At 40.4% G+C, this 25,448-nt stretch overlaps 3 protein-coding genes across 3 annotated transcripts; 1 reads left to right on the top strand and 2 right to left on the bottom strand.

Moving 5' to 3' along the window:
* The first annotated feature begins 619 nt into the window (after window positions 1–619).
* vamp1b (vesicle associated membrane protein 1b) lies at window positions 620–4,539 on the top strand. Its single transcript, XM_061049343.1, has 5 exons — window positions 620–1,345; window positions 2,396–2,540; window positions 2,854–3,012; window positions 3,472–3,523; window positions 4,119–4,539. Coding segments are annotated over exons 1-5 (375 nt in total). The 5' UTR covers window positions 620–1,343; the 3' UTR covers window positions 4,136–4,539.
* A 2,198-nt stretch (window positions 4,540–6,737) lies between these two features.
* Window positions 6,738–10,931, bottom strand: tapbpl (TAP binding protein like). The gene is made up of 8 exons (XM_061049283.1): window positions 10,608–10,931; window positions 9,793–9,999; window positions 9,436–9,705; window positions 9,148–9,348; window positions 8,669–8,836; window positions 8,479–8,576; window positions 7,680–7,905; window positions 6,738–7,176 (listed from the first exon to the last, which is right to left on the bottom strand). The coding sequence occupies exons 1-8, from the start codon at window positions 10,693–10,695 to the stop codon at window positions 7,109–7,111; spliced, it is 1,326 nt and encodes a 441-aa protein (XP_060905266.1). The 5' UTR covers window positions 10,696–10,931; the 3' UTR covers window positions 6,738–7,108.
* A 1,093-nt stretch (window positions 10,932–12,024) lies between these two features.
* LOC132983185 (uncharacterized) lies at window positions 12,025–25,444 on the bottom strand. The gene is made up of 24 exons (XM_061049418.1): window positions 25,310–25,444; window positions 24,621–24,819; window positions 24,330–24,510; window positions 22,845–22,970; window positions 22,395–22,588; window positions 21,766–21,916; window positions 21,553–21,668; window positions 21,378–21,459; window positions 21,143–21,277; window positions 20,980–21,054; window positions 20,076–20,885; window positions 18,096–18,231; window positions 17,536–17,749; window positions 16,545–16,728; window positions 16,319–16,459; window positions 14,806–15,011; window positions 14,540–14,687; window positions 14,140–14,258; window positions 13,974–14,052; window positions 13,693–13,827; window positions 13,280–13,354; window positions 12,940–13,145; window positions 12,643–12,857; window positions 12,025–12,479 (listed from the first exon to the last, which is right to left on the bottom strand). The coding sequence occupies exons 1-24, from the start codon at window positions 25,417–25,419 to the stop codon at window positions 12,113–12,115; spliced, it is 4,404 nt and encodes a 1,467-aa protein (XP_060905401.1). The 5' UTR covers window positions 25,420–25,444; the 3' UTR covers window positions 12,025–12,112.
* Between the last annotated feature and the right edge of the window lie 4 nt (window positions 25,445–25,448).

The raw sequence follows: 25,448 nt of genomic DNA, 5'->3' as shown, positions 1-25,448 counted from the left end.
ATACATTTTTGCTTTTTACTGTGAAAGACTGCAGCTATAGAAGGTTTTTTTTTTTTTTTTTTCAAAAACATCATGAAAAAAAAGTCATGGTTTAAATGATCCCAGTATTTGGTCACAAATATCAGTGTGTGTGTGTGTGTGTGTGTGTGTAGCATTAAAATAAGTAGGTGTGAGTGTGTGTGTGTGTGGGGGGGGGGGGAATAAAATGTCTAGTAATGTATTTATTATGTTTCCTTTCCTCCAGTGGCTCCTTTGTCCTGAGACTTTTACCTATTTTTAAAAACTGACTTCACCCTCTGACATACATCAGACTAAAGAATGATAATGGACAAACAGAAGATGTATTAGTCTCAAACACATGACTATAAGAATAAAACCAGGATGATTGAAGGGGGGAAATGTTAAACAGAAGAAGCAGTCGGAGGAGAAGTGTATTGGGAGAATCCCAGGCAGCCTGTGAGGAAACAGTCGAGTCAACACTGTAGAGCATCCACTGTACCGCAGTGTCTTCATGCCGCCCTATCCGACACAGAGCTGCAGTACTGCAAAGTGTGAGAGGAGAGGAGAGAGAGGTGGGGGGAGGGGAGGGGAGGGGGGAACCGCACTGTCGTTACGAGTCCAAGTGGAGGAGGGAAGGAGGAGAGACGCATTATTGCAGTAGCCTACAGAGCCACAGCACTTTGCACAAGACGCACACCGGAGAGAAAGAGAGGAGGGGGTGACAGAAATCAGAGACAGCTGATTTCACATGACTGGACTTTTCTTTTTTTCTTTACCTCACCTTTATTTTGAAATTGCGTTAGCCAGAAGCTTTTTGGTAGAAGCAACTAAAACAAACCAGCCAATCAGCGCTGCATCTCTGTAAGGACTCAGCATCTCTTGGAGGAGCAGTCCTGCAGGAGTCAAAACATCCGTGGATTTCCTCTGGAGTGGATTATCATTCAGAAGTACTTTTCTCTTGAGCTCGCGCAGCTCTGCTTCACTTCCTGGTGAATTATTACCGACTCGTTTACGTGCATCGGTATTGCGGTACTTTGCTGACGACTAGCAGTCGCCTATAAATGCATCGCTAGAAGATTGGCTCCACTGCGCCACGACCCCCCCCCCCATCTTCTGTTACTGTCTGCACGGCACTTTGATCACTTTGTTCTCTGAAAATTTGGACTTTTATTTGGACCATTGCCTGAAAATTCCAGTCTCTCTCTTTTCTCCACAATCTTGCAGTTTTTTTCTCTTCTCTTTATTGTACTTATCGGAACCTCCCTCTCCTGTCTCTCAGCCCGTCACCCCTCCTCCTCCTCCTCCGCTCCTGCCGTGAGTCACTTCAAACAGCTGCATAGAAGATGTGAGTATTAATGCGGCGATTTTCCCCGTTAACAAATGCGAACTCTCTTTCAGACTGCTCCTTGTAATTGTAAATTCTAACCAGCTTATTTCCTTGGATGTTTCCCCCCCCCCCCTCCAGTGGTAGGCTAGTGGTCCGAAACTGAACTGATTTTTTCAGCTTGATTGTTTTTTGCTGACGCAAGTGAAATTTTCCGTCACAGCATCACTGAATAATGTATTCAGAGGTTGACTGCTGCCTCTCCACAGCCTTGCATAGACTTACACTGAAGCCACATGCACAGTCAAATTTAGTTGTTTTAGGTTATTTTACCTATGGCTATATTTTAAAAGAAATATTTGTTTGTGGTTAATTAGCCAGAGTTTGACGTCACCATCATCAACTGCAGAGTACTGAGCAACCTTAATGGTAAATGCATGATGCTTCAGACATTGTTTTGTCCTGCAGTCACTGTAAACTGTCCTCCAGGAGTCAGAAGCTGCTCCCCTGAGAAGCTTCTCAGGAGCGTGTTTGCTCACTCTGCAACCTCATGTTCTCATTCCTCTCCCCCCTCCTGAATTAACCCTTTCCCATTTTTCTGCACACCACTTCCCTGACTTACTTTTTGAATTTCTGTTTGACCCAAAGAGCTTCTCCTCTCTTTCCTCCCAAATCCTCCCTCCTATCTTACCACGAGTGGTCTTCTGAGATCTGAGATTTATCTCTCTAGCTCCCCATCTGTGGCCTGGATTTTCTCTGTTCCTATTATATTTTCTTGCCCATTGACCCCTTTTTTTCCACCACCACCTGCTAATTTTTCAGCTCTTTCCTCCCTATTTTACTTCACCATACATTTCCACCCTCCCGAGCATAGACAAGCAGGTTTATCGTTTGCTTTGTGCTGTCTTCACTCTGTTTTATGTAACAGTTAATACGTCTTTGAGTCCTAAAAAAGTCTTTGATTGAAGTTAAGTGCTTTCTACCATTAACATGAATCACATATAGGAATATAAAATGATCTCCTGTACTCTGAAGTTAATTCTTCCTCATCCTCAATGTGCCCCATCTCAGGTCTGCCCCTGATGCTGCACCAGCTGGAGCCCCTGGCGCTCCAGGAGCCCCGGGCCCAGATGGAGCCCCCGGCGGCGGACCTCCCGCCCCACCCAACACCAGCAGCAACCGCAGGCTACAGCAGACACAGGCCCAAGTGGAGGAGGTGAGCTGGACTGTGCCAGACTGACATTCTGAGCCAGAGTTAGATATTACACCAATAAAATCTGAATATTGAAATGTATCAGTGACAGGAGACAAACAAGCAGGTAAAGATGCTTTGTTGATGTGCCTATGTTCTCTTATATTGTACTTTTGAATACTTAATATGCTCTGCTGTAATTTGTTAATGGAATGCCGCTACTAATTTACTCTCATTAATGATATATAACCTCAGAATAACTTGTCTCACAGTGCCTGTCATCCTCTGTGTCCCCTCCTGTGCCAAATGCTTTCTCATCCTCACCCCTGTGTTCTAGGTGGTGGATATCATGCGGGTGAACGTGGACAAGGTTTTGGAAAGGGACCAGAAGCTCTCAGAGCTGGATGACAGAGCGGATGCTCTGCAAGCTGGAGCCTCCCAGTTTGAAAGCTGCGCAGCCAAGCTAAAGAACAAGTACTGGTGGAAGAACTGCAAGGTGGGCACATTAGGCTCCATTAAGCAGATTGTTGTTACTGAAAGATACTCTTAATGGAGTTTGAAATAAAGGATACTCCTTGTAGCATATGCAGTGTTGTCTAGAGATTTCAAATGTAAGCGTATGAACAAGATCTGCAGCTCTTAACAGCATATATAACACATTTTCATGCTGAGGCAAACACACTGTAGCCATTCATCTGTTAATGAGCTGCTGTGGAAGTATGAACAGATGCTTTAGATTAGAATGTTAGAGTAGAAATGCCCCTACGGTATATGAACTACCCAAGACATTATAGAATAACTGAAGCATAACACATGCAAAGAATCCAATGTTTCCTTTTCTATAGATGTATTTATAATAGTCTGTATTTAAAATCTACATATAGTAACACTACGTCTTTAATTCCTTTATACGAGTAGTTCACAATATATAATTTCTGTTCTCTTTTTCTTGCAGATGATGATCATGATGGGTATCATTGGAGTCATTGTGGTCGGAATCATATTCTGTGAGTAGAATATTGTTTTATATTCATGATAATCTAATGCCAATATTGATCCCTGTACTGACGGATTGACTGACAGTTAATACAGGTTCTCGTATAAAGTGATGCTGTTAGTTAAACAGCAGATGATTAAAAGTGTTTTCTATGGTTTTGTACATCAGGAGCAGAGGAATGTGATGTAAAGATATAAAGAAAAGTACATTTTGTTAAGGGAGATGTATTTTATATGGAGTAGGTTGGTCAGTAGACATTAGTGTTGATGTGTGAGCACTTTTAATTTAAGCAGGAAATACACTGATTTTTCTTTTGCCTCTGCTAAACGACGCTCATGGCTATATGAGGCATATTATATGTATTTCTGCTCAAACAACCTCATGTCCAGCCATCTTACCACTCCTCTGATTTTAAATTAATCATGACTCCTTATTACAGTAAATTATTGATATAAAAGCAGTTTGATGGGTTATTGTACGTAAAACAAACCTGAAAACAGGACATAAGAAGTAGAGCTCAGCTGACTGGTCTCGTTTGGCCTGGAGTGATTTATGGTCAGATCCATTAGACTAATGACCTCCTCTCCCTCTCCTTCATTTGGCAGTGTACTTCTTCTACTGAGCTCAGCCCATCAGTACAGATGGATACGGACTTAAGAATGAGAGAGAAGAGAGAAAAAAAAGAAACCCAAGTGTCCCCTGTTATCCGTCCTCTCCTTCCTCTCGCCACACAGTCTTCCATCAAACCATCCTGCACTTAAACATGACAGCAGTGTCTCTAGGTGTCTCCGCTCTCTTTGTCCCTCCCTTCTTCTTGCTTTCTTCTGCTGGTTTGGTCTTCGCTCACTCTCTCCTGTCTCTGCACCTCATGTATTATTGAAGGACGCGGCAGGGCCGAGCGAATGGGGAAGAAAGAAAGGGAAGGAGGGATAGAGAAAAATGTTGTGACACGGGAACACACAGGGCTGAACAAAGCTACGGGGGAAATATGTACGATGTACAGAAGGTGAGTGTGTCCAGGGGGGGGGGGAAAAACAAAACAAGTGTTAGCGGTCCTTTTTACTCCAGATACGCCAAAGCTTGTCCATGTTTCCCTTTTTGAAAGTCCTACATTTGTAAATTGATACCAAACTAACACACTCCTTCTGTCACAACTGCTAGCATCATTACTGACAAACAGTCATGTTAGAATAAGAGTATGGACATGTTTTTGTGTGTGTATTTGTGAACCGATCATCATAGCTGATAGCATTTATTATGTTTAGCTGATAGCTTTATTTCTAATGTTTTTTCCCTACCTAACTCTCTTTCTTAGTCACCCTATTTCAGTTTAGTAATAGAGAGAGCGAGAGAGAGAAAGAAAAATGCCAGGAGACCGTACGAGAGGAAAATAAGATGTGTTTTAGGGAAAGTTAGAAACAATAATGCATCCTTTTATTCCTGTAAAAAAAAGAGGACAAACTTGATTCTGGACTTATAAGACTTAGTGATGAAGTAGATGTTTTTAAACTATGCTTTATATTTGGCATAGTAACATGCACAGTAAGACAAGCAGCCACTAACAGACAATCTCCTGTGTTCACGAGGAAGAGAGCAAGGTCTCTAAACTCTGACTTCAGCAGAGTCACAGCCATAGACAGGTGAATGTGTCACGTCACATTTTTTGAACAGGTTCAAGGCCAACTTATTTTGAAAGTTGTGCAGGCAAAACGCATTTGTTTGATTGTTGTTTAAGTTGTCTTGATCTTCAAAAAAGAAAGGAAATGGGAGGAAGTACATGACTCAAGAAACCCAGAGCCTCACCCGCATCAACACAGACTCACCTGTCATTTGCAGTGTAACAGCCAACATGAGGTGTTTGTTTCGAACTTGCATGGCAAACGGTGTCCATAGTTTTGCCTCTTTGTGTGACCTGTGTATCTGCCATTTCTGAATCTAACTGCCGATTGTATATTTTCTTTTGTTAGTGGTCGAAAGGGCCTGTGTATATGTCTTTCTGATCGGATGATTACTGCTTATGCAATGCAATGATGCTCAAGAGTTTGCCAAATTTTGTTGAATTCTCTTGTTTTGGAAAGAAAAATACTATTCAGAGACTGCAAAAAAACTGCTACTGTAGTGATCTGTCAAAATCATGTAGTATTGTATGGGTAGAAAAGTAGAATCAGCTGTCAGACTACACTCCTGAAAATGTGTTTATAAATCCTGTCAGGTTTTTTGGGAGGAATGTTGGACTTCAAGGAAAGATTTTCTTCTCTTAGAACTGATTTTAAGTTGAAAAAAAAAATGTTATGTGCAAGATGCACTTAATGCATAATTGTAGCAGTTTGCCATAATTATCTGATGATACTGTGCAACGATATCATGAGGTAATTACCGGATATAGAGAGGGATATGAGAACAAGATTTGTGATTTACAACCTGAAATGAAGTAAGAGATGCAATCGGATTTGCAAAAACAAATGCATGCTTACCACTTTTGCTGATGCAAATAAACGAAATCACCAACAGAACTGAGTGCTTATGTTTATTTTAATGTCTGGACACAAATGATTCAATTTAGAGCATGTTGGAAAATCTGCCTGAAATCCTTTTATTAAAAAATGAAATTAAAAATGTACAAGCTTTCATCACATGCAACGCCTAAACCATTTTCTGCTGCGTACTTCATTTTCAAAAGGTGGACTACTAAAGAGTAACACTAGGCAACCTAGGCAAGGTTGGTAATTTTTGAAAACTAGCATGATTTTGAAAGTAGCATTTCCTCAGAGCTCCGTCTACACCCACCACCCCCCTCTGTGCTCCCTCAAAAGCCACGCCTTTGTGTAGAAACTACCTTGTCATGTCTCATTCAACAGTAAGTAAATACAACAATTTTACATAATACAGGTTTAAAAAAAAAAAAAAAGAGGACTATTTTACCACTCGCAACGGCCAACGACTAACTCACAGTATACACTCTGTCATCGGTGACATGCTTAGTGCACGCAAGGGCTAGAGAGCGAGCAGGGAGACGGGGAGGCGTGATTGGTTCATCAGATCGGTACCTCATGGCAGATAATGGTCGTTTTTACATGTTAGTAAGTTTTTACATGTTAGTAAGTTTTTACATGTTAGTAAGTTTTTACATGCTTACAACTGCTACAGATGATGGATTTTCTTGGTTGCTTCTTCAGAGCACACAAATGATTAATTTCTGTCGGGACTTGAATACAATTTCTTTCTTTTTTTAAGATTTATTTATGGGCTTTTTGTGCCTTTCATAGTGACTTAACCCTGCCTTCCACAAAATCATACAAAAAACAAGAACATCCCATAAAGAAATTCAAACACAGCATGGGGCTTTGTACTTTGTAAAGTCGAAACCTTAGAGCGAAAAACAAACAAAAAATACAAATGAGAAAAAAAGAACATACAGCAGTTTTTACCCAACTATTGATTTTTTTTCTTTCAGTAGAAGAGTTGAGAGGAACCAACGACTGTTTCTAAAAGAAATTAAATAAGTTATACCCTTCACACTAACAAATGACACAAAGGAAGTCCTTACAGGCTCAGTTTCAAGTCTGGATGATCTGCTAGAATCTCTCCGCCTTACTTATCTCATGACTTGGATGAAGAAAAGCACTGTGACGATCAGGAAGCCCAGAAACCACAAATAGGACTCTGTGGAGTGAAGGACACGAAGAACAAGGTTAACATTGAGCGCCAGGTACTATTGTTTTGCAGATCAACAATCCAAAGACATAAAACGTTTCTGTTTAATGCGTAAAATCCACGATTTTTATTATGCCTCGAAAAATTGTGGTGCCCTCTGACATGATATAGTTTCAGCCAAATGTGAATTTGACTCACCTTTAATAACTTGGAGGCAGAGACATAGAACCACAACATTTTTTTTTTTTACACAAGATAAACTTATGAGATAAAGCATTGATACTAGTGAGAATAAGAGATACTGGTAGGCAGATTGTGTCAGTACCCCTGTTTCTAGTCTTTATGCTAAGCTAAGCTAACCGGATGATTTTCATTTGTAACTTAATTCAAAAGAGTGGTGTTAATCTTCAGGGCTCATTTTTGGCAAGAATAGGAGTGATTTCTATTTGTAAATCTTTTTTTGTGAAACAATGCAAGGGTTAAGACACCAAAAAGCAGCCACGTGTGAATACCTGTTTGTGGACTTTCAACCTCCACGCTGACAGAAAGAGGAGCGTCCAGGGCCAGGTGTGAGACCCTGCAGATGATTTGAGTTCCAGGCGAGACATCAGTCGGCACAGTGAGTTGAGAAGCGAGGGAATAAGTCCCATCACCGTGCTGCCGATGGCTGAACAGAGAGCCCTGATCAGGCAACATTGAAGGCTCTGAGTCAGCAGGAGAGAGGGACAACCACTCCATCTGAGGGGCAGAAGAAAAGACAGTTTAACATCATTTGTAAAGCAGCTTCCATACAGGTGCTTGTATCAATGTGTTCATATTGAGATTTTATAAATGTAAAGAATAGAGGAACACACCAAAGACATAAACCAATAAAATAGATAAACATAGATTTAAATGACAGAAAAACAAACATATGGAAATACAGATACTGGACCAATCCTCAATGAAGATGCTCATTCTTAGGCTGTTTAATTTTATAGTGTATTCATTATATTTTTTCTTGATTCAAGAAGTGGATATGATACGAATTAATATATTTTTTAAGATTTACGTTTGGGCTTTTTATGCTTTTATTGGAAAAACAGGACAGTGTATAGAGTTGGAAATCAGGAAAAGAGTGTGTGAAGAATGGGGAATTATATGCAGGAAAGGAGCCACAGGTTGGACTCGAACCTGGGCCACCCGATTTGAGGACATACACGATTATTTATATACTCTTATTTGCTTGTAAAAATAAACAACTCTGGCTTTGGGGTGTTATTAACAAAACAATTGCTCAAAGATTTAGCTAGAAACATGCTAGCTACTGACCTGAACATCCAGTGGGTAGTACTTAGCACAGTGGCAGATCAGTTTTGATGATGTCTTCAAAACCAACTTCTCCTCTGAGAGTGACACAATAGGGGGCTCTTAAAACAAAGAGTAAACAGGAAGAATTAGTCAAACATTTTGTGTTATGATTGTCTTTTTCCACAGAATAAGTGCTTAGGGTGAAACTTACGGATAACACGGAGCTGGATGATCTGCTGGGCATGAAAAAGGCCGACGCTGACGGTGCAGATGTACGTCCCCTCATCAACAACCTTCAGCTTGGTCAGAGTCACAGAAGCATTTCCCTCAGTAACAACCAGCGTGGCGTCCACGCTCGAGCCTTTCCTCTCTGCATGCACTGAGGAAAGAAATGTAAACAACTAAAGCTCATAGTCTAATCAGATGGTCCTCATAAGCATATAGATCGACTTTTCTCAGGTGGCGTTCTGAACCTCTCTTGAGCTTCTCAGCCACTTTCACTTAAATAGCCGGTACCCTAGTGGTTAGTGCGTGCGCCCGATGTATGGAGGCTATGGTCCTCCCTGGCGACCTTTGGCTTCTTTCCATCAAAATAGCGTCAAAAACACTCTCGATACCAGGAGAAGTCCTCCACTGTATTTAAATCCTCCTTAAGGATGAGAAAGAGGAGACCAGACACACAGATCTTACCCACTTTGCTCCCTTCTGCATCCTCCGGCCTTGTCGTCATTTCAAACACTTTCTGCCCCTTTCCCCTGTGCTGCAGTCTCCATTCAACCCCAACCTCCTGTGCTAAGGGCATCTCCTGCTGCTTGAAGCCACAGTTGAGGAGAACGTCACCTCTCAGACGGGCAGATACAGACTTTATGTGAGAAAACACCAGGAATATCACTAAGGGGAAGGAAAGAGAAGACATCATTAGAGAGATTTATGGGAATGATTTTGAAAGACTTAATAAAAGGAGGAATGGGGTCTCACCCTCAGTCAGAAGAGTTCCTGATTGGCTAAGAGGCAGACCCAGTTTGTTTTGTATGAGGGTTGACTGGTCCATCGTCACCGGCAGAGTCTGCAGGATCAGCCCAGTGCCGAAGTCAACTCCCTCCACATTCAGAGACACCATGAAATAAGCTGCACCTGAACTCTCCTGGGATCCACGAGGAGAGAAGCGACTCATTTCACACATCACCTCTTGCTCATTGCAGTCCGCATGGAGCAACAGGTCCGCGTTTGGGATCTCAGGTGATGACACTGCCAGAGCGATATGAGAGGAGAAGCTTTAAACTGGTTGGGTTTGAATCAAACCAACTTTAATTACTGGAAAATGTAGAGAAAAACCTTTGGCTTCTAACAGGATGGCGTCTAGATCAGGAACCGAAGGCGGGACAAACGGGGTGAGTGTTTCCAATGATTCATCAGGAGCCACAGGAACATCTCTTAACACAAGAGTGGCTGGAATCCGCGAGAAAAGAGCATCCCCACCCATTCCACCCATACCCTCCTCCACCAGGGTGCAAGAGAGCACTACATCTGCAACACCATCAGCTGAGAAACAAGGGAAAGAATATCCAATTCATTAAAATCGAATGAATGCGCTAATTTTTCATCTGGAAGTTGCATCTTTACAGAATTAAAATTTGGGGATTAACATGTATTTAAAAGTTTATAATTAAGAATTATTACATAATGTATTTGTGTAATAATAATAATAATGTGTTTATTAAGAAAATGATTTGATATGATATACATGCAAACAATATCAGAGATCTGAGACTTACATTTGTTGTGTTGTCTTTTTAAGAAACTATGAATTTCAGAATGATTTGAAAAATGTAATTTGACCAACAGGTCCATTTCAACTCAAGTTCATTACTTAATATATTTACTTTTAGAGTAATAAATTACCTGACTGAAAGACTTTACGTTCAAGTCGATTAGCAGTTAATGCAATTGATTCAGTTTGAGGAATATCAAGTGAACCTGTAACCTATTTCTACAACTGGTACTAATTAAATGTTTTGTTCAGGAAACGTCCCAGGCAAGACCCATAACTATGTTTTTACTGGCAGACAAAAAAAAAGCTTATTAGCTATGCCTTCATTTATTTTAAATCATCCTGTTAGCACCAAACTGTCAAACATGAATGCTCTTACCACAAATGCACGTCAGGAAGCTTCCCAATAAAATAACTCCAATATTCATCACGGCGTCTCGTTGGATTTTCTCATTGGATTTTCTCATAAAGTGAAGTAAATCCCGATTACACAGTCACCATCGAACTTTCACTTTTGATTTCAACAACTAACAACAACTCATTGTTTTGCTCCAGTGCTGGGTAAGAAAAGCCTTCCTAGGTGCAATGATAATGTAAGCCCATTAAAGCTGTAGAGAAAAAAGAACAAAATCTAATTCAAAAGTTAATCGTCGTAGAACATAGGAGATGTACGCTTGTCTACTGCGCATGCGTGATCTTCAGCAGCGAAGCGGCGAAAGTGAAAGTAAACATACGAGACGGTCCAATGAGAGAATTGCAGGGACTAGATCATCAGTCGCCATGGAGACAGACGAAAACGTCGTCACTTAAACCATGAGGTGTGAGGTTGTCTTTAGATTATGTGGCCTAATGTTGACTAGTTTGGCTCAGCACACAGATTTTTATAAATTTAGTAATGAAATTGACTTCCCTGAGTTGCAGTAGAAGTAGTAGACATGTCCTCTGATCAGAAGGCACAGTGTCAAAATCACAGAGAAACACATTTTTGGATGAGGGGAGCAGAGAAGGTCAAAAAGGTCGTCAGTGCCTCCCACACTGTCCTGAGGTGCTGAAGGCCTCTGGACTTTGTTGTTTTCGTCTTGACTGGCCAAGACAAAATAAAAGTTGTTCCATACGGAAGCCCTAAATGGACAAGAATCAAGACAATCTTTTCAATTTTCCTGCGCTAACAAGTAATTTCTGGTTGTTTTCTTAAAATTTAGACTTTTTATCTTGTCATCTTGAGGTGACAAAGCAGGTCTTATTTTGTGATAAAGAGTTTTGTTTCTATTGTTTTCTTGAGATCTCTTCTGATGTTTCTTGTTATCTCAGTATAAAGCTGGTTTTCCCATTATAACAGATTCATTTATCTCATTATCTTGAGATAATAAAGCTTGTTTTCGGGAACATTTTGACACACCATGCCACCATTTCCAACAAGTAGGCTAAATGAAATGTGTTGATGCATGTCCGATTACATAACCTCATGGTGTAACCATATCTCTGTTTTTCTGCAGTTTTGGACCAAACTTATCAAATGGACCTTTTTTGTTCTTCAGCCCCCAGGACATTAATGGTCTAATATCTTTTACATTAATATACACACTTAGCAGTAGAAGTTAACCCAGGACATTTTTTTAAATAAATGCAAGTATGAACTTTCCAAGAACATGTTTGACCCGTGAATTAGCAGAATGAGGAGTACCATTGTGTTTGCGGATGAGTTAAATATAGTGTGCAGCCCCTTCAATATGAAAATCATTCACTACGAGTTTTGAAACGCTACTATTCATGTTTAAAAGAAACTTACACATAAATAATGTTTTCTTTCATTTTATTTTAAATGTTGTTGTTTACTTGTGCTGCATCAATATCTTCACATCACATTTCTTTTAACTGATGGTTTCAGTTCTCCTTCATAATCTTGTTGATCCAGTCAATGTAGTTGAGGACTCTGGTATACACTCCGTAGGTTTCTCTGCGTCCACAGTCGACCCCCCAGCTGACAATCCCAGCAGCCCAGAAGCGCCTGTTGTCCATCAGGGCGAAGGGGCCTCCACTGTCACCCTGGCAGGAGTCCTTCCCACCCTCAGGCATTCCAGCACAAAACATGTTATTTGTCAGAGTAGGTACATTATTCCTTATCTTCTTCACCTTATTGATTGAATTATGGCACATCTCCTGTTCTACCAACGGGAGCTCCACATATTTTAGCCTATTTGTCAACTGCCGTCGGTTTTCGGTTTTTATTTGGCCAAAGCCTGACACCACTCTGTTAAAAAAAAAAAAAGAACAAAAAAGAGAGTTGGGTTCAAAGATACAAATCAAGTGACAAAGGAATAGTACAACTGAGAAACAGGTCAATGAAATAATATAACTCAATAAGCATTATACAGCCTTAAAAATTCATTGAAGCTCAGCAGATATGTCATTACCCGACTATGCCAGTGAGATATGTGGCATCCTCTCCTGGCAAACATATTGGCATAAGTGATGAGTTGAACGTGAGTGGGTTCTGCAGTTTGATCAAAGCGATGTCGTTGTTGTAGTCTATGTTGTTTGGGTTGTTGTAATCAGGATGAATGTGGACTGAGGAGGAATTCACCACAGAGTCCATTATGTCATTAACATAATTACCTCCCATGTAAATCTGCAAAAATGAAGAAAACAATAATAATTCATAGGAATGGATGCAATTGGCATGTGGTGAAAACCAAAGGTAGTCCGCTCACCTTTATAGATGCAGTTGATACTGTCTCTCTATTTCGTTTTAGGACATGAGCTGCAGTCATAATCCATCTGTCTGCGATCACCATGCCTCCTCCTCTTCCTCCATCCACGTTTAATAAAACCTGCCAGGGGATGGTGTTAGCCTGAGCGTCACTGCCTCCAATGATCCTCTGAATGTTGGAAATCTCCTCTGTGGGCTTGCCGCACACTGGAGCACACACGTGCACAAATAGATTAATAATTCGGAAACATATCATAGTTAATTAAAAAGAACATTTTGTAGACTAAAATGTAGATAAGATTTCCTCAAAGTATCATTTTCAATCATAAAAAATGGAATACCTGGTAAGCATGCTGGACGTACAATGATGTTGTTGTTTGATCTCCAGTTTCTGTCTGCTTCACAAGTGAAGGTCGCTGAAGAGCAGAAAAGAAAAGACTACAGCAGGCGGTTTTAACATTCAAAAGCTAGACTGCATACGCACTATAAATATCTGCAATTAAAATCTTTTCAGCCTACATGAGTATTTCAGATATCCATATATTTTTAAGATTTTGATATAAAAAAACAAACACTGATAAGAGGAAATGGAAGGGGAACTATATCCCCACTTAAACTACATTACCACAAAATAATAATGTAATACTGACTGATACAAACTGATGTAAATGAATGCATTTCAGCATGATGGATGATACGATTAAGCCTGTTGTAAATGTTAGTGACCTGATATTGAAATCATTAATGTTCTTACCAGTTACACCGCCAAGGAGAGAGTAAAAAGGTTCATTACAGTTATACTGAACTACAGAGAGGTACTGATTCTGAAATCCAGACAGGAAGGTCACGCCTCCATTCAACAAAGGTTCAGGTTCTCCACAATCAATTACTGCAGAGGAACAAAAGAAGAAGACATATTTGTATTTTGTCAGTAAGACTCAGGAAATATCAATAAAATGTACTTTGTGGTTGAAGCATGATAGTTTTTTCATTTATAATAAAATATATTTTGTCTGAGCTTAGAGGTGAAAATACTTTGACATTCTGGCAGCGGGAGGTGCCACTGTCCGTCGCTTTGGCACATGGCAGAGAAACTGTCAATCTCCAAACCATTCTGTTGGAGGAAACATCCCAAAAGTTATGTCCTGTTTATTTGATTAAGTATTAGACACTGTTAAAGAGAAGTTACATTTCATCTTACCATCATGAGCATGTATCCTTGGTCACAGCGCACAGAGATGTAGTCTCTGTAGAAGTATTCAGTCAAGAAAGGAGTGACCCTGCCCTTTGCGAGAGTACCAGGAAATGGACACTTCACTCCTGAAAACAACAGGAACAAACAGACATGGAAAATCACTTGCAACTCTCCTTTTATATCCTAGTTTGACCCATGTTCCATCTTATCATATGGAGGAGGCGGGGTGAGCTCCTATTGTTTAGGCTTCACTTTTGGGGAGTGGTCATGTTGTGCAATTTTATATACATCCATGATTAAGAACACTGTTAGATTGGAATCATGATAGTGGTATGGAAAACATGTTTGCCCAGGCGTATTGACAGTCTATTGTAGTCTAATATCTCATTGGCAAACCCCTCCTCACTGTGTGTGCTGTAATCCAGGCTCCAGCCGAGGCTCAGGCCGTCATCATCAGTGTGGTAGTCCAGCCTCACGGTGTTGGAGTTTGTCTCTATCACACCTGGACTCCTTCCACCACACAGCTTCACAGGCTCTCTGTCTGGAATGGTCACCTTTACAGAGAGAAAAGTATAGGTCATTTAGCTCTTTAGTTGTTTATATAATACCCTTAAACTGCTCTGTTTGATAAATGCACATGTATAGTGTTTGAGGGATGTTTATTTTTTTTACCTGTAGCCAGTGATAGAGACAGTTTGGGCCTTGCTCAGTGTCCATGCTCTCGATGTGGAAGTTGTCAGTGAAGTTAAGAGAGACAACAAAGCCACGTTCTACTGAAATGATGTACTGACAAGACACAGCATGGAGGGGGGGCTTAGGGTATCCTGGACTGAAAAGATGTCCCTCTGGCTCGTCAAATATACCACCACCACAGGATACTGGACATTTGGAAAAAGGAAGAAATTATTTGGTTTCACCCATTAATAAAGATTCAGTATTAATCCTCTCAATTCTGTCAGCTTAAGGACAGGGCAGCGGAGAGTCATTAACTATCTTCAGGAGTTGTTGGAGACCAAAAAAAAAAAAAAGTAAATCTTGCACTTGGATCCATCAAGTGGTCAGAAACATGAGTCTAATTAAGGCTATCTGTATCAGATTTTAATAAACTAGTGTTTGGTAGCAAGTTTACAATCTCAAGCAAAAAGGTGACAGTATTTTAAAGGTCACATATTTTATAGAATAAACTTTACCATGTCTTTCTAATAATATCATATGTCCCTAGTCTGTCTACAAACTATGGTGCAAGAAAGCAAGAGCCTCCCAAGCCCTTCCAGAGGGGTGTGTTTGAACACAGCTCAGTTGCATTTAAAGCTACAGACACATAAACAGCCTGTTCTGAGCATGGCTGAAAGAGAGAGATTTATAGGGATGATAAAATACAGGACCAGAGAAACTTTACAGACATGTTTTAGGGAGCGCGGAGACTTATTTAAACTTGTTGAGAAGGAGGATAGTATGTGACCTTTAACGTTGTTTTAGCCCCCACTGGTTTCCATTGGTATAAGGTCAGTTAATGCAGGTCAGCAGGGACTCTATTTCTGATTTGTAAGGTTCTTTTATTTTGTGCTCTTATACAATGATAGAAGAGCTGTGGATTCAACCTGTCATTTTGAAAGATACACTTTGTAGTGCTGTTGAATTATATTGCACTACACACAGAAAGGAATTTCTGTTATGAAACTACAAAACAGAAATACCTCTCTGTATTTTACAATACTGTCCTACGGCTCTACAAAATTATTATGAAGTACAAATGAAACACAGTTTATTATCTTGGTGGTAGGATCCTGGTTCAAATCCCTGTTGGACAGGACCTATCTGTGCATGCGTGGGTTCCCTCTTGGTACTCCAGCTCCCTCCACCAGTCCAAAGACATTAGGTTAATAGGTTCAATTGCCCGCAGGTGTGAATGTGAGTGTGGCTTGTCTGTGTCTCTACTGTATGTCAGCCCTGTGATTGACTGGCAGACAGTCTAGGGTGTACCCCGCCTCTCACCCAATAACAGTGACCCAACTGACTCTGGATTGGACTGTAAGCTTTAGCTATGGCGTACGTGTAAAACGAGGTGAGTTAAAGTAATTTGAAATTGTGTCCCATGAGTTTGTATTAGCACACCTCTTGCTTGCTATACCCGGGTGGTTGTCATACTTAAATACCAGAGGGTGTGTATCGGCCCAATACTCACACATGCAGGAGCGTTGGTCTGAACGAAGCTCGTAGCCATGGTGACAGGAGCAGAGGTACGAGCCGAGGGTGTTAAGGCAGATCTGAGAACAGAGTGGACCGGAGCCGTCTGCAGGTTCAGGTGCAGAGCACTCGTCTATGTCTGATAATAAGCAGGACAGTAAGTCAGTGGAAGAGAGTGAAGCAGTGAAGTGAAAAGGAAGCAGACAGAAGGTGGATGAAGTTACCTATAGCCTGGTACTGAGCAGAGAAGCCCAGGTTCTGGTGCCGCTCTGGGTTACTGTTGTCTGACTGAAAAATGAGGGTGAGTTTGTTGCCTGGAGACAAGATGGGCTGGTTGCCAGGGTGCTGCACATCAGCAGAATTCTCATGGCCACAAAACTTCCCCAAAACCTTTTCACCATAAAGGACCTGAAGAATGAGACAAGGGGTGAAATATTTCTCATCGGGAGACAGACCTGCAGGCTTGTCTGAATGCATTTACAGAACACAGTATTAATGAACTTATTTATTGTAAAAAATATAGACAAGGAACAGTATAGAGCAAGCACTTATCAGCAACATTTTATATTGCAGTTTTTCAATCAATTATTCCAGCCAATTTAAGCCTAAACTCCACTCAAAAAAATGCAAATCTTTTAGGATAATTTTTGGGCATCTATTGATTGGACAGCTGAAGAGATGAAGTGGAAGACAGGAAATGTTGGGAGGAGAGAGTGGGGTAGACATGCATCAGAGGGCCGAGGCCAGGAGTCGCTGCCAATGTGTTAAGGACTTTGTCCTCTGTACCAGTGCCCTCTATTATAAGGTTCTGCTGTATATGAGAAGCTTGTTATTGTTAATAATTACTGATTATTGGGACCCAGGTCCCAAAAAAGTGTTTAAACAACAAAAAAGACTAAGTCTTGGAGGGGAACCCTTATGTGGGCCACTAGTGACTAAGCAAGAAAAAAAACTTTGTACGGCAAGGAGAAAAGCTGAATTATATGCAATACCCATGTTGCATTAAGATATTGGGATAAAGTCACCAAATATTCAAGCCTTGGTTAAACTATCAAATTGGCACTTAAGCCATGCTTAGTTTAGAACATTGAAGAGATCAAAAAGCTCGAGCAACACGAAGACAGAGCTTTTGACCTCTTCAAGCCTTTCAATCTCTCCACCAAATTACAACAAAAACACTGGTCTGTTATTTTTGAGATGATATGAGGCTCTGACTGTTAGGGCATCACAATGGCATTCTGCAGAAGCTTCAATGTCCAGGTGTGTGAAGGTGAGTCTGATCCGGTAACCCTCTGCCACACTGAGGTCCCACTGCTCCAGCATGTTAGGAGGGTAAGGCTGGGGGTACTGGGGGGACCGGACCTCCCCGTGCATTGGAGGGTCTGGTTCAGGCAGCCGCCAGCACTCACTCATTGACAAAAACAGAAACCTGGAAACAGAGAGTTCGATCTGTTTATCAGCTTGTGATCATCTGAGCTCCTGGTCCAAAGTTGATGCAAACAGAGGAAGAACAAACACAGAGACACAACCAGCACATTCAATGCCAACCATATAATATTGTGCGATTTTTATGTGGCAAATAAAGAGATGAAGCACTCATTCAACCTTAAACACTGATTAGCTGCCATGAGATATTGGTTTTACAGAAAATAATACAACAATAACAATGCTTGCACACAAAAATTTTATAAAATTTTGGAATCAAACTAGAAATTCAGGCCAAAAACTATGTACGTATGACTTTAAAATATTGTTTCAATTCCATCTAAACTTACCAGATGATGCTTGTCTTCAACCCCATCTCGGCATTAAATATCGAGTCCTTTAGTGAACTGATATGCAGAGCAGCAAATGACCCGCTGTCAAGTGAAACTTTAATGTCACAAAGTCTGTATTTCAAGAGTGTAGCAACTCAGCGTGTAAATGCCGGGAATAAGGCTTGTTTGTCTTGGCAAAATCAACCGAACTCTTGCTGAGTTTCAATTTGAGAGAAAGTAGAAATGTCAATGCTGGAAACAATTCCTTTCAGGTAGAGAATGAAGACAGCTTTTGGATGACACCGCCAATGATAAACAACTCATACATTTTATAATCACATCATTATCTCAATAAATGGATTTTGTTTTGAACAGCTCTCAGGCTTTTTGCCCATATTGAAAACAAATGCACAATTCTATCTCTACCACAAGAGGGAGCTATTGGATTTTTCAGCATACTCAAACACGAGAGCATTCGCAAGAACTTTTAGTGATACATTTGTGTATTACAAAACAGGGTGAAGCAGCTGATAAAGGGTTATAAAGGAGTAATTTAGGCAATGTTTAACCATGCCACTTTGATACCATGATGAACTCAAAATATATGCCCTTCCCCCTTGTTAACCAACAGTTCAAAAACAAAGAACCCCTAACACGTGATAATTAATCCTGCAAAATTACAAAATCTAATGTTAATACTAGAGATTACAGGATGAAAAACAAGATGTTATAAATCATTTGATACATTACTGACAGAACCAAATGGTAGTTTTATCCAAATACTGCAGCCACACAGGAGGAAGTGACATTACAGCTGTTTAAGGCAGAAAACAAACAAAACTGTATTTACTTTAAGATGGATATAGAACGTGTAGGAACACTGTGTTTGATTAAGTGCTTAATCAGTTTAACACTCTGCACCAAAAATCATTACAATAATTCCTTTTTTAATTCTTTTGCTAAATTGCTATCCAAATCATTAGTGGAAAAGGGGCCTATATACAGTATATATATATATAAATATATATATAGTTATTTATTTATTTTGAAAATATTGCACTTCTGATCTCTGCACTGCCATACACTGCAAGATTTCACTGGACTTTAAATGTATTTCCTTACATGCACTCTGTGAGTAGATTATACACTGTAAGAGTTCTTCTCATTGTCGAGTACAAAGCTCCTACACCTTTTGTACATTTTGTGTTTTTTATATTGTAATTGCTTCTTATAGCCTATTCTATTATTGAAGTTGTTGCTAGTTCTGCTTTATTTCCTTGTTAATTGTTTAGCACCAATACACCAAGATAAATTCCATTTATGTGTAAATGTACTTGGCAATGAAACCCGATTCTTATTCTGATATCTTCCAGCCCTAGTAGCCATAACGTGCTTAAGACACATAAATTGGTCTACACAGAGGACGTGCAACTCCAGGAAATGTGTCCATATAAGGTGCTGCAAGTCTAAACTATTATAGAAATTAATGAGAATGTCGTATTTACACTGTGAAATAAATATTCTGGTGTTTGAGGCCCTAAAGGTGTGCTCTTATGTCTGTTTAAATTGTTGCTTAATAGGCAGTAATACAGTATATATTTAGTTGGTTAAAACAAACATTCTCTGATGTTGATTTGCAAATTTTCTTTATTACAAAGTGAAGTATGAAGTCATTTTGTGATCACAGCACAATGTTATGGATGTTAGCACATTTGATTACAAGATTATTGTTGTTTTCCTGAACATTTTATTTCAGAGATTTGAATCCAACTTGAAATGCATTACACAATTTAAAGGTCACATATGATACTCCTTTTCAACGAGTTTAAATGAGTCTCAGAGCTGCCCAAAACATGCCTGTGAAGTTTCTTGTTAAAAGGAAGGGGGGGGGGGGGGGGGGGTTTGTTGACAGACTAGGAACACATATAAGTGTTAGAAAAACAAGTTCCATTTGCATAATATGTGACCTTTAAGTATTTAGTTGTGGATTTCCCCCTTATATTTCTTCATTGATAGATGTTTCTACTGCATCTATGGTCGTTTTAATCCAGTCCACATAATTTTCCACCTTGGTATAGTAACCCTTGTACTGCCTGTCCCGACATGGGGGTCCCCAGGACACAATGCCGGTCAAATAATACGGCCCCTCTTCACTCAACACAGGCAGAACAAAGGGACCTCCACTGTCTTTCTGGCAGCTGTCCTTTCCTGTTGCTCCGGCACAGAACATGTTGTTGGTGAAAACGGTGCGTTTTTTGCTTTTTGTGTAAGGTGTATCCTGACACTGTGCGAGGGAGTAGACCCCGATATCGACATATTTTAATGTGCCGGACTGATGGAAACCTTGCGGCCCTTCTGTCATCCCCCAGCCTGATACTGTGCCCTGTTCATTGTCCAACAAACCTCTGTTTCCTTCTGGAAGACATATAGGAAGGATGTTTGGGCCTAAAGTTACCCTGGAAGCCAATCTGATGAGAGCAATATCATTGTCAAAATTGGTGCGATCTCTGACGCCTGTGATGTAGCGGGGATGAATAATGATACGCTCTATGCCCATCTCAGCTACATTTGAGAACCTGTTTGTCATTGCCTCTCTATGAACCAGTCCCCCAAACACGCGCAGTGCGCTCTCCTGCACATCCTCCACTACATGAGCAGCAGTCACAGCCCAGCGGTCATTTATCAGTGACGCTCCTCCTCTTTTTGGTTCTTTTATTAAAAGATGCCATGGTATTTCTCCCAGGTTTGCGTCCTGACCACCCAAGATCCGGCCCGCACTGGCAGTATGTTTTTCAGGCGTCCCGCAAACTGAAATACACAAAAAGGAAATGATAGATTCATGTCGAATGGGAAAAACTCCAAAGGACTGAGAGGTAATATGAGAGTTTATAAAGAGCTCTACCTTCAACACATTTTGGCATCTCCATCTTGCCTCCACTAGATACCCATTCACCATTAGCACTACAAGTGTATGTTTCTGAAAGATCAGAGAGAGAACATACGTGAATAAAACTCACAGAGCAAAACTAAATCTTTCAAGGTTAATTTAAGCTTCTTATAGTCACCATCTCCTTCCAGTTTGTAATACTTGGAGCTGCAGTTGAACGTGATCTGGGCGTTATACTCAGTTTCTGTGATATCTGAGCCCACCAACTGAAGGATGCCATCGTCTGGGATACTCGGAAGACTACAATCCACAGCTGAGAGAATTTATGAAGAAATAATGTGAAAAAAAACAGAACAAACATGAAGTCTTAAAAAAAAAAAAAAAAAAAAACAGAAGTTAGAATTCAGACTCACGTTCACAGTTGTAATCGGGAGTCCATACGCCCGTGTTCTGACATGTAGTCTCGTACTCTGTTGACAGGGCCCGAGTCCCTAGCTACTTGGAGAAATGAGAATGTACTTAGCATGACAATCACTAATAAACATATATAAAGTGCTTTGAAAAGAAAAAGATTTTCAGTAGACTCACAGTGTTTACAACATAGCCGAGATCACAAGTGACTGTCACAGTTTGACCCTGAGGATATTGTGTTTGTTGAGGAGACGTAGTAGAGTGTGGTGTCACCTCTGACAGACAGACCTTGTCTAACATGAATTTATTAGAAACAAAGGATTGTTGATTAGTTTTAATCAAAATTCATCACAAGTATTATTTTCCTGTTGTATTATAACAGGTAAGTACCTCTGGTTTGAAAGTGGAGAGAGAAGCCTTTGTTGGTGCCAAAACTATCAGAGGTGAAGTGGATTTGGACATGACTGGCGTGAGTAAGGAGGGGAGATGGGGGAGGTGTTTCTCCGCAGAAAGGCCCCAGAGTCCGAGAGGGAGTCTCAACCTGCAAACAGAACAACATGGACATATATATTTCTACACTCCTTATGTGGCAAAATGTGTGTAATTGCTCACATAGATCCATTTTGATTTGGGGTTTTAAAAGTTTCTAACCTTTAAGGAGCAAATCCTATAACACAAAGACGGAGAAAACCTTCCAAGCAACTCAATAAAAAGCTGATTTTCAGGGTTGGATAAAGGGAAAATCACAGGTTTCTGAAAATATCTTGGAAATTGGTGGAATGAATAATTTAGAAAATGGAAGGCAGAGCTGAAAATCTGACCCTGGAGACCCTGATCAAGTAGGTCAAAATATGTAGCACAGAAAGGCTTTAAAGGGCCTTATCTGGATGTTTACCGACCAACTCCAGGGTTTCAACACTTGAGTCATAACTTCCTCTTTTTTCCCCGGTCAATGGAGTTCACAGTTTTAGCGAGACATACTTCCATGTGGTATTTACAGCTTCTGAATCATCACCTACCCTCACTGTGTCTATGCATTGACCGTCAGAGTTCTGCTCCACGTCGAAGCCATCGGAGAAATGAAGCTCCAGCTGCAGGTGTTTCTCCACAGACAGGGTGTACCGACAGTTGGAGTTCTCTGCATATGAAGCCGGCCAGGAGGGGCTGGAGACGTCCCCTGTTTTCAGCCCAGACAGATCCTTAGAACAGCTCACTGTGTGGAAGAGAGGGGTTTATTACTGTGATCAGTTTAATCAATAAATTCACAAGTAATACACAATCAGTTGAAATGTCCCCTCTCTTCCTTCCTTCGTCCTCCCCCAACATTTTTTACTTCCTCTTCTTTCCCATTTTCACTTCATGTTTCAGTTGTGCTGCAGCTTCCGTGATTTGTCTTCCTCTAACTATGGACTGTGAACTCACCACCCTTAACATTGTATAACAATCCTAAATCAGTGAGCTTCTTGTACCAGTGCAAGTGTGCTTGTCCTTGTCCAGGTGGTAGCCATGGCGGCAGGAGCAGAGGTATCCTCCGATGAAGTTGTGACAGAACTGGGTGCAGCCGTTGTCTGGGTCATCCTCACATTCGTCAAAGTCTAAGGGACATTAATTAAGATCAGATGTAGAAAAGCATGGCACAGAAAACACATATGGGAATTATATGCTGCTCATGCTTTTTAGTGGGTTTTGGGTTTCTTAAAGCAGGTCATGAGTTAGATGAGCAGGAGATATTTAAAGAGACCATCCAGATCTGAAACTGGGCCAAAAAAGTCTTCAGACTTCTTTACGTAGTCATCATTTTGCCTTTAAGAGCCCCAGTATTGAGTTGATTTTTTTTCTTGATTATTTTAACGTCATAATTGGGTTTTTTTCTCGATGATTCTCTAATTTAAAGTTGCCTTTCTTTAACATCCAGATATCCTCATTCATCAACATACCAACTTCAGGCAATAAGCACCCGTCTTATCACATGGAATAGTTTGAGATTTTGGGAAATATATGTATTCACTTTCTTGTAATGAAAATATTGACCCTTTAGATTAGCTTAGCATGAAGGAAACAGGGAAACAGCTAACAACATAGGCCTATATACCCACCGGCTCCTCTTCGCTCACCAGATAAAATCTTATATTTCTATTTGACCATTCAGCATTTGAGTAAGCCTGATTTTTTTGCGTAGAGGGGAGAGGCAACAGTTCTACCCTCATAAGTCGTTGTTATTTGCTAACCTAACCATATTCTGGCTGAAACTTCACTTTTAATGGACAAACATGATAGAAGTATCAATCTTATGGTCTTATTTAAACTTGGTAGCAACTCCGCACATTTTTACAAAACATTGAATCATTTCTTAACATGATTCTACCGTTATAATGTGACCTGTTTTTTGGTGTGGGTCAGCAATGTTTTTTTTAACCTTTTTCCTGCTTTAAATGGCTTCATGTTGGGCAATACAGGATTGATTGTATTAAGGCATGAGACACCTAAGCCTTCTCAAATCCTCGCTAAAATTAACAAACAAAAACAATAGTAAAGAACTCAATGCTAAAAAAAACTCAGAATGTGTGTGCTCTATTTGATTCATTTTGGCATTGCTTCACAATCACTCAAGACTTTGACGCATGAAAAAAAAAACAGACTCATCGTAAACTAATTTAAAGTGGACTCAGTTTTTTTTTTTTCATTTATGACAAAAAGAAACAAATCCCACTGATTTGTAGTTAGCTTGAACAGCTGCAGTCTTTGTGAGATGTTGTCTTAAAATATCAAGGACCCATCAGTTTGGCTCCAATGTTTTCACAAAGTTGGAATACATGGAGGTACTAACTGAGCTCATGTAGGGCAATTGGAAAAAATAAAATTAGGAAAAAACAGAATGGACTTTGGGGGGATAGGTTTAACTCTAGTATTTTAATTGTAATTTATTTATTTATTTATTTTTCTGTAGGGCTCACCTTGATCGGAATAAAAGCCTCTGAAGCCGGTGTGCCTCTTTGTGTTAGAGTAGTCCGAGTGGAAAGACAGAGAGAGACAACCACCAGGGGAGGAGAGCAGTGAGGGATTGACAGTCGACTGAAGCTCCTCCAAATCCTTTTTGCCACACAGTACAGAAATAAGATTTCCATTGGAAAAGACCTGGAAATAAAAAAAGAAAATCACAACAATATGGTTTGATAACTGGTACTGGCATAAGTTAAAAAACGCTGACTGTGTTGAAACATTTGCTGTTCGTCTTGACCTCTGACCTTCACAGCGTCGTTTTCACAGTCCCGGCTGTCCTCCAGGTCCAGGTGGATGAACCTGATGGAGATGGTGTGACCTTTGGGGGCACACCTGCTCCAGTTCAGACTAGCATGGGGCAGATACCCACTGGGATACCCTGGAGACTCCACCCATCCCAGCAGGGTCGAGTGGACAGAGCGTGAGAGCAGAATGAGCAGGAGACTGAGGGGAAATGTGGAACACAGAAAAATAAAAGAATAAAGAAGGCAACATTGAAAGGGAAAGGAGGAGTGTAGAATGCAATGGCCACAATTTAGCTTTTACTCATATATGCCACTTCCAGAACTGACTGTTACAGGCCTATAAAAACAATATCACGAGCCAGGTACGTTTTACTGAATAGATATGAACGCTTGTAATTTAATTAAAGGCATCATGATGCAGGGTGGCAACAACAGCACCAAGTACAAAACTGAGTACAGCAACCCCTCCCCCTTCTTATGGAATATTGTTTTAGTTTGTGATCCAGAGATAACCCAGCTATACACTTATAAGAGCCAAAGTCGGCAGAAAGTCCAAATAAATACAAATATATCACAGAAAACTCTCCCTATAATCCATTACAGTAATTTCTTCTTACAACCAGCCTTCCTGTCTATAGAAGCAGCTGTAGTGATGAGATAATATTAAAACGCATTAAATCCAAACCCACCTTATTCGTAACATCATGTTCCGATCAAATCTCTTCACAAATAAACCATATCCACCCTTCCCCTTTTTAATTACTTTCTTTTCCTCCTTCCTCCTCTCTCCCTCACACATTTTATGCAAACGCTGGCATTTTATAGAGC

This window comes from Labrus mixtus, chromosome 11 (genome assembly GCF_963584025.1).
Source record: "Labrus mixtus chromosome 11, fLabMix1.1, whole genome shotgun sequence".
Taxonomy (NCBI): Eukaryota; Metazoa; Chordata; class Actinopteri; order Labriformes; family Labridae; genus Labrus; species Labrus mixtus.
The sequence above is the reverse complement of the archived record's forward strand: the minus strand, read 5'-3'. Positions and strand labels throughout refer to the sequence as shown.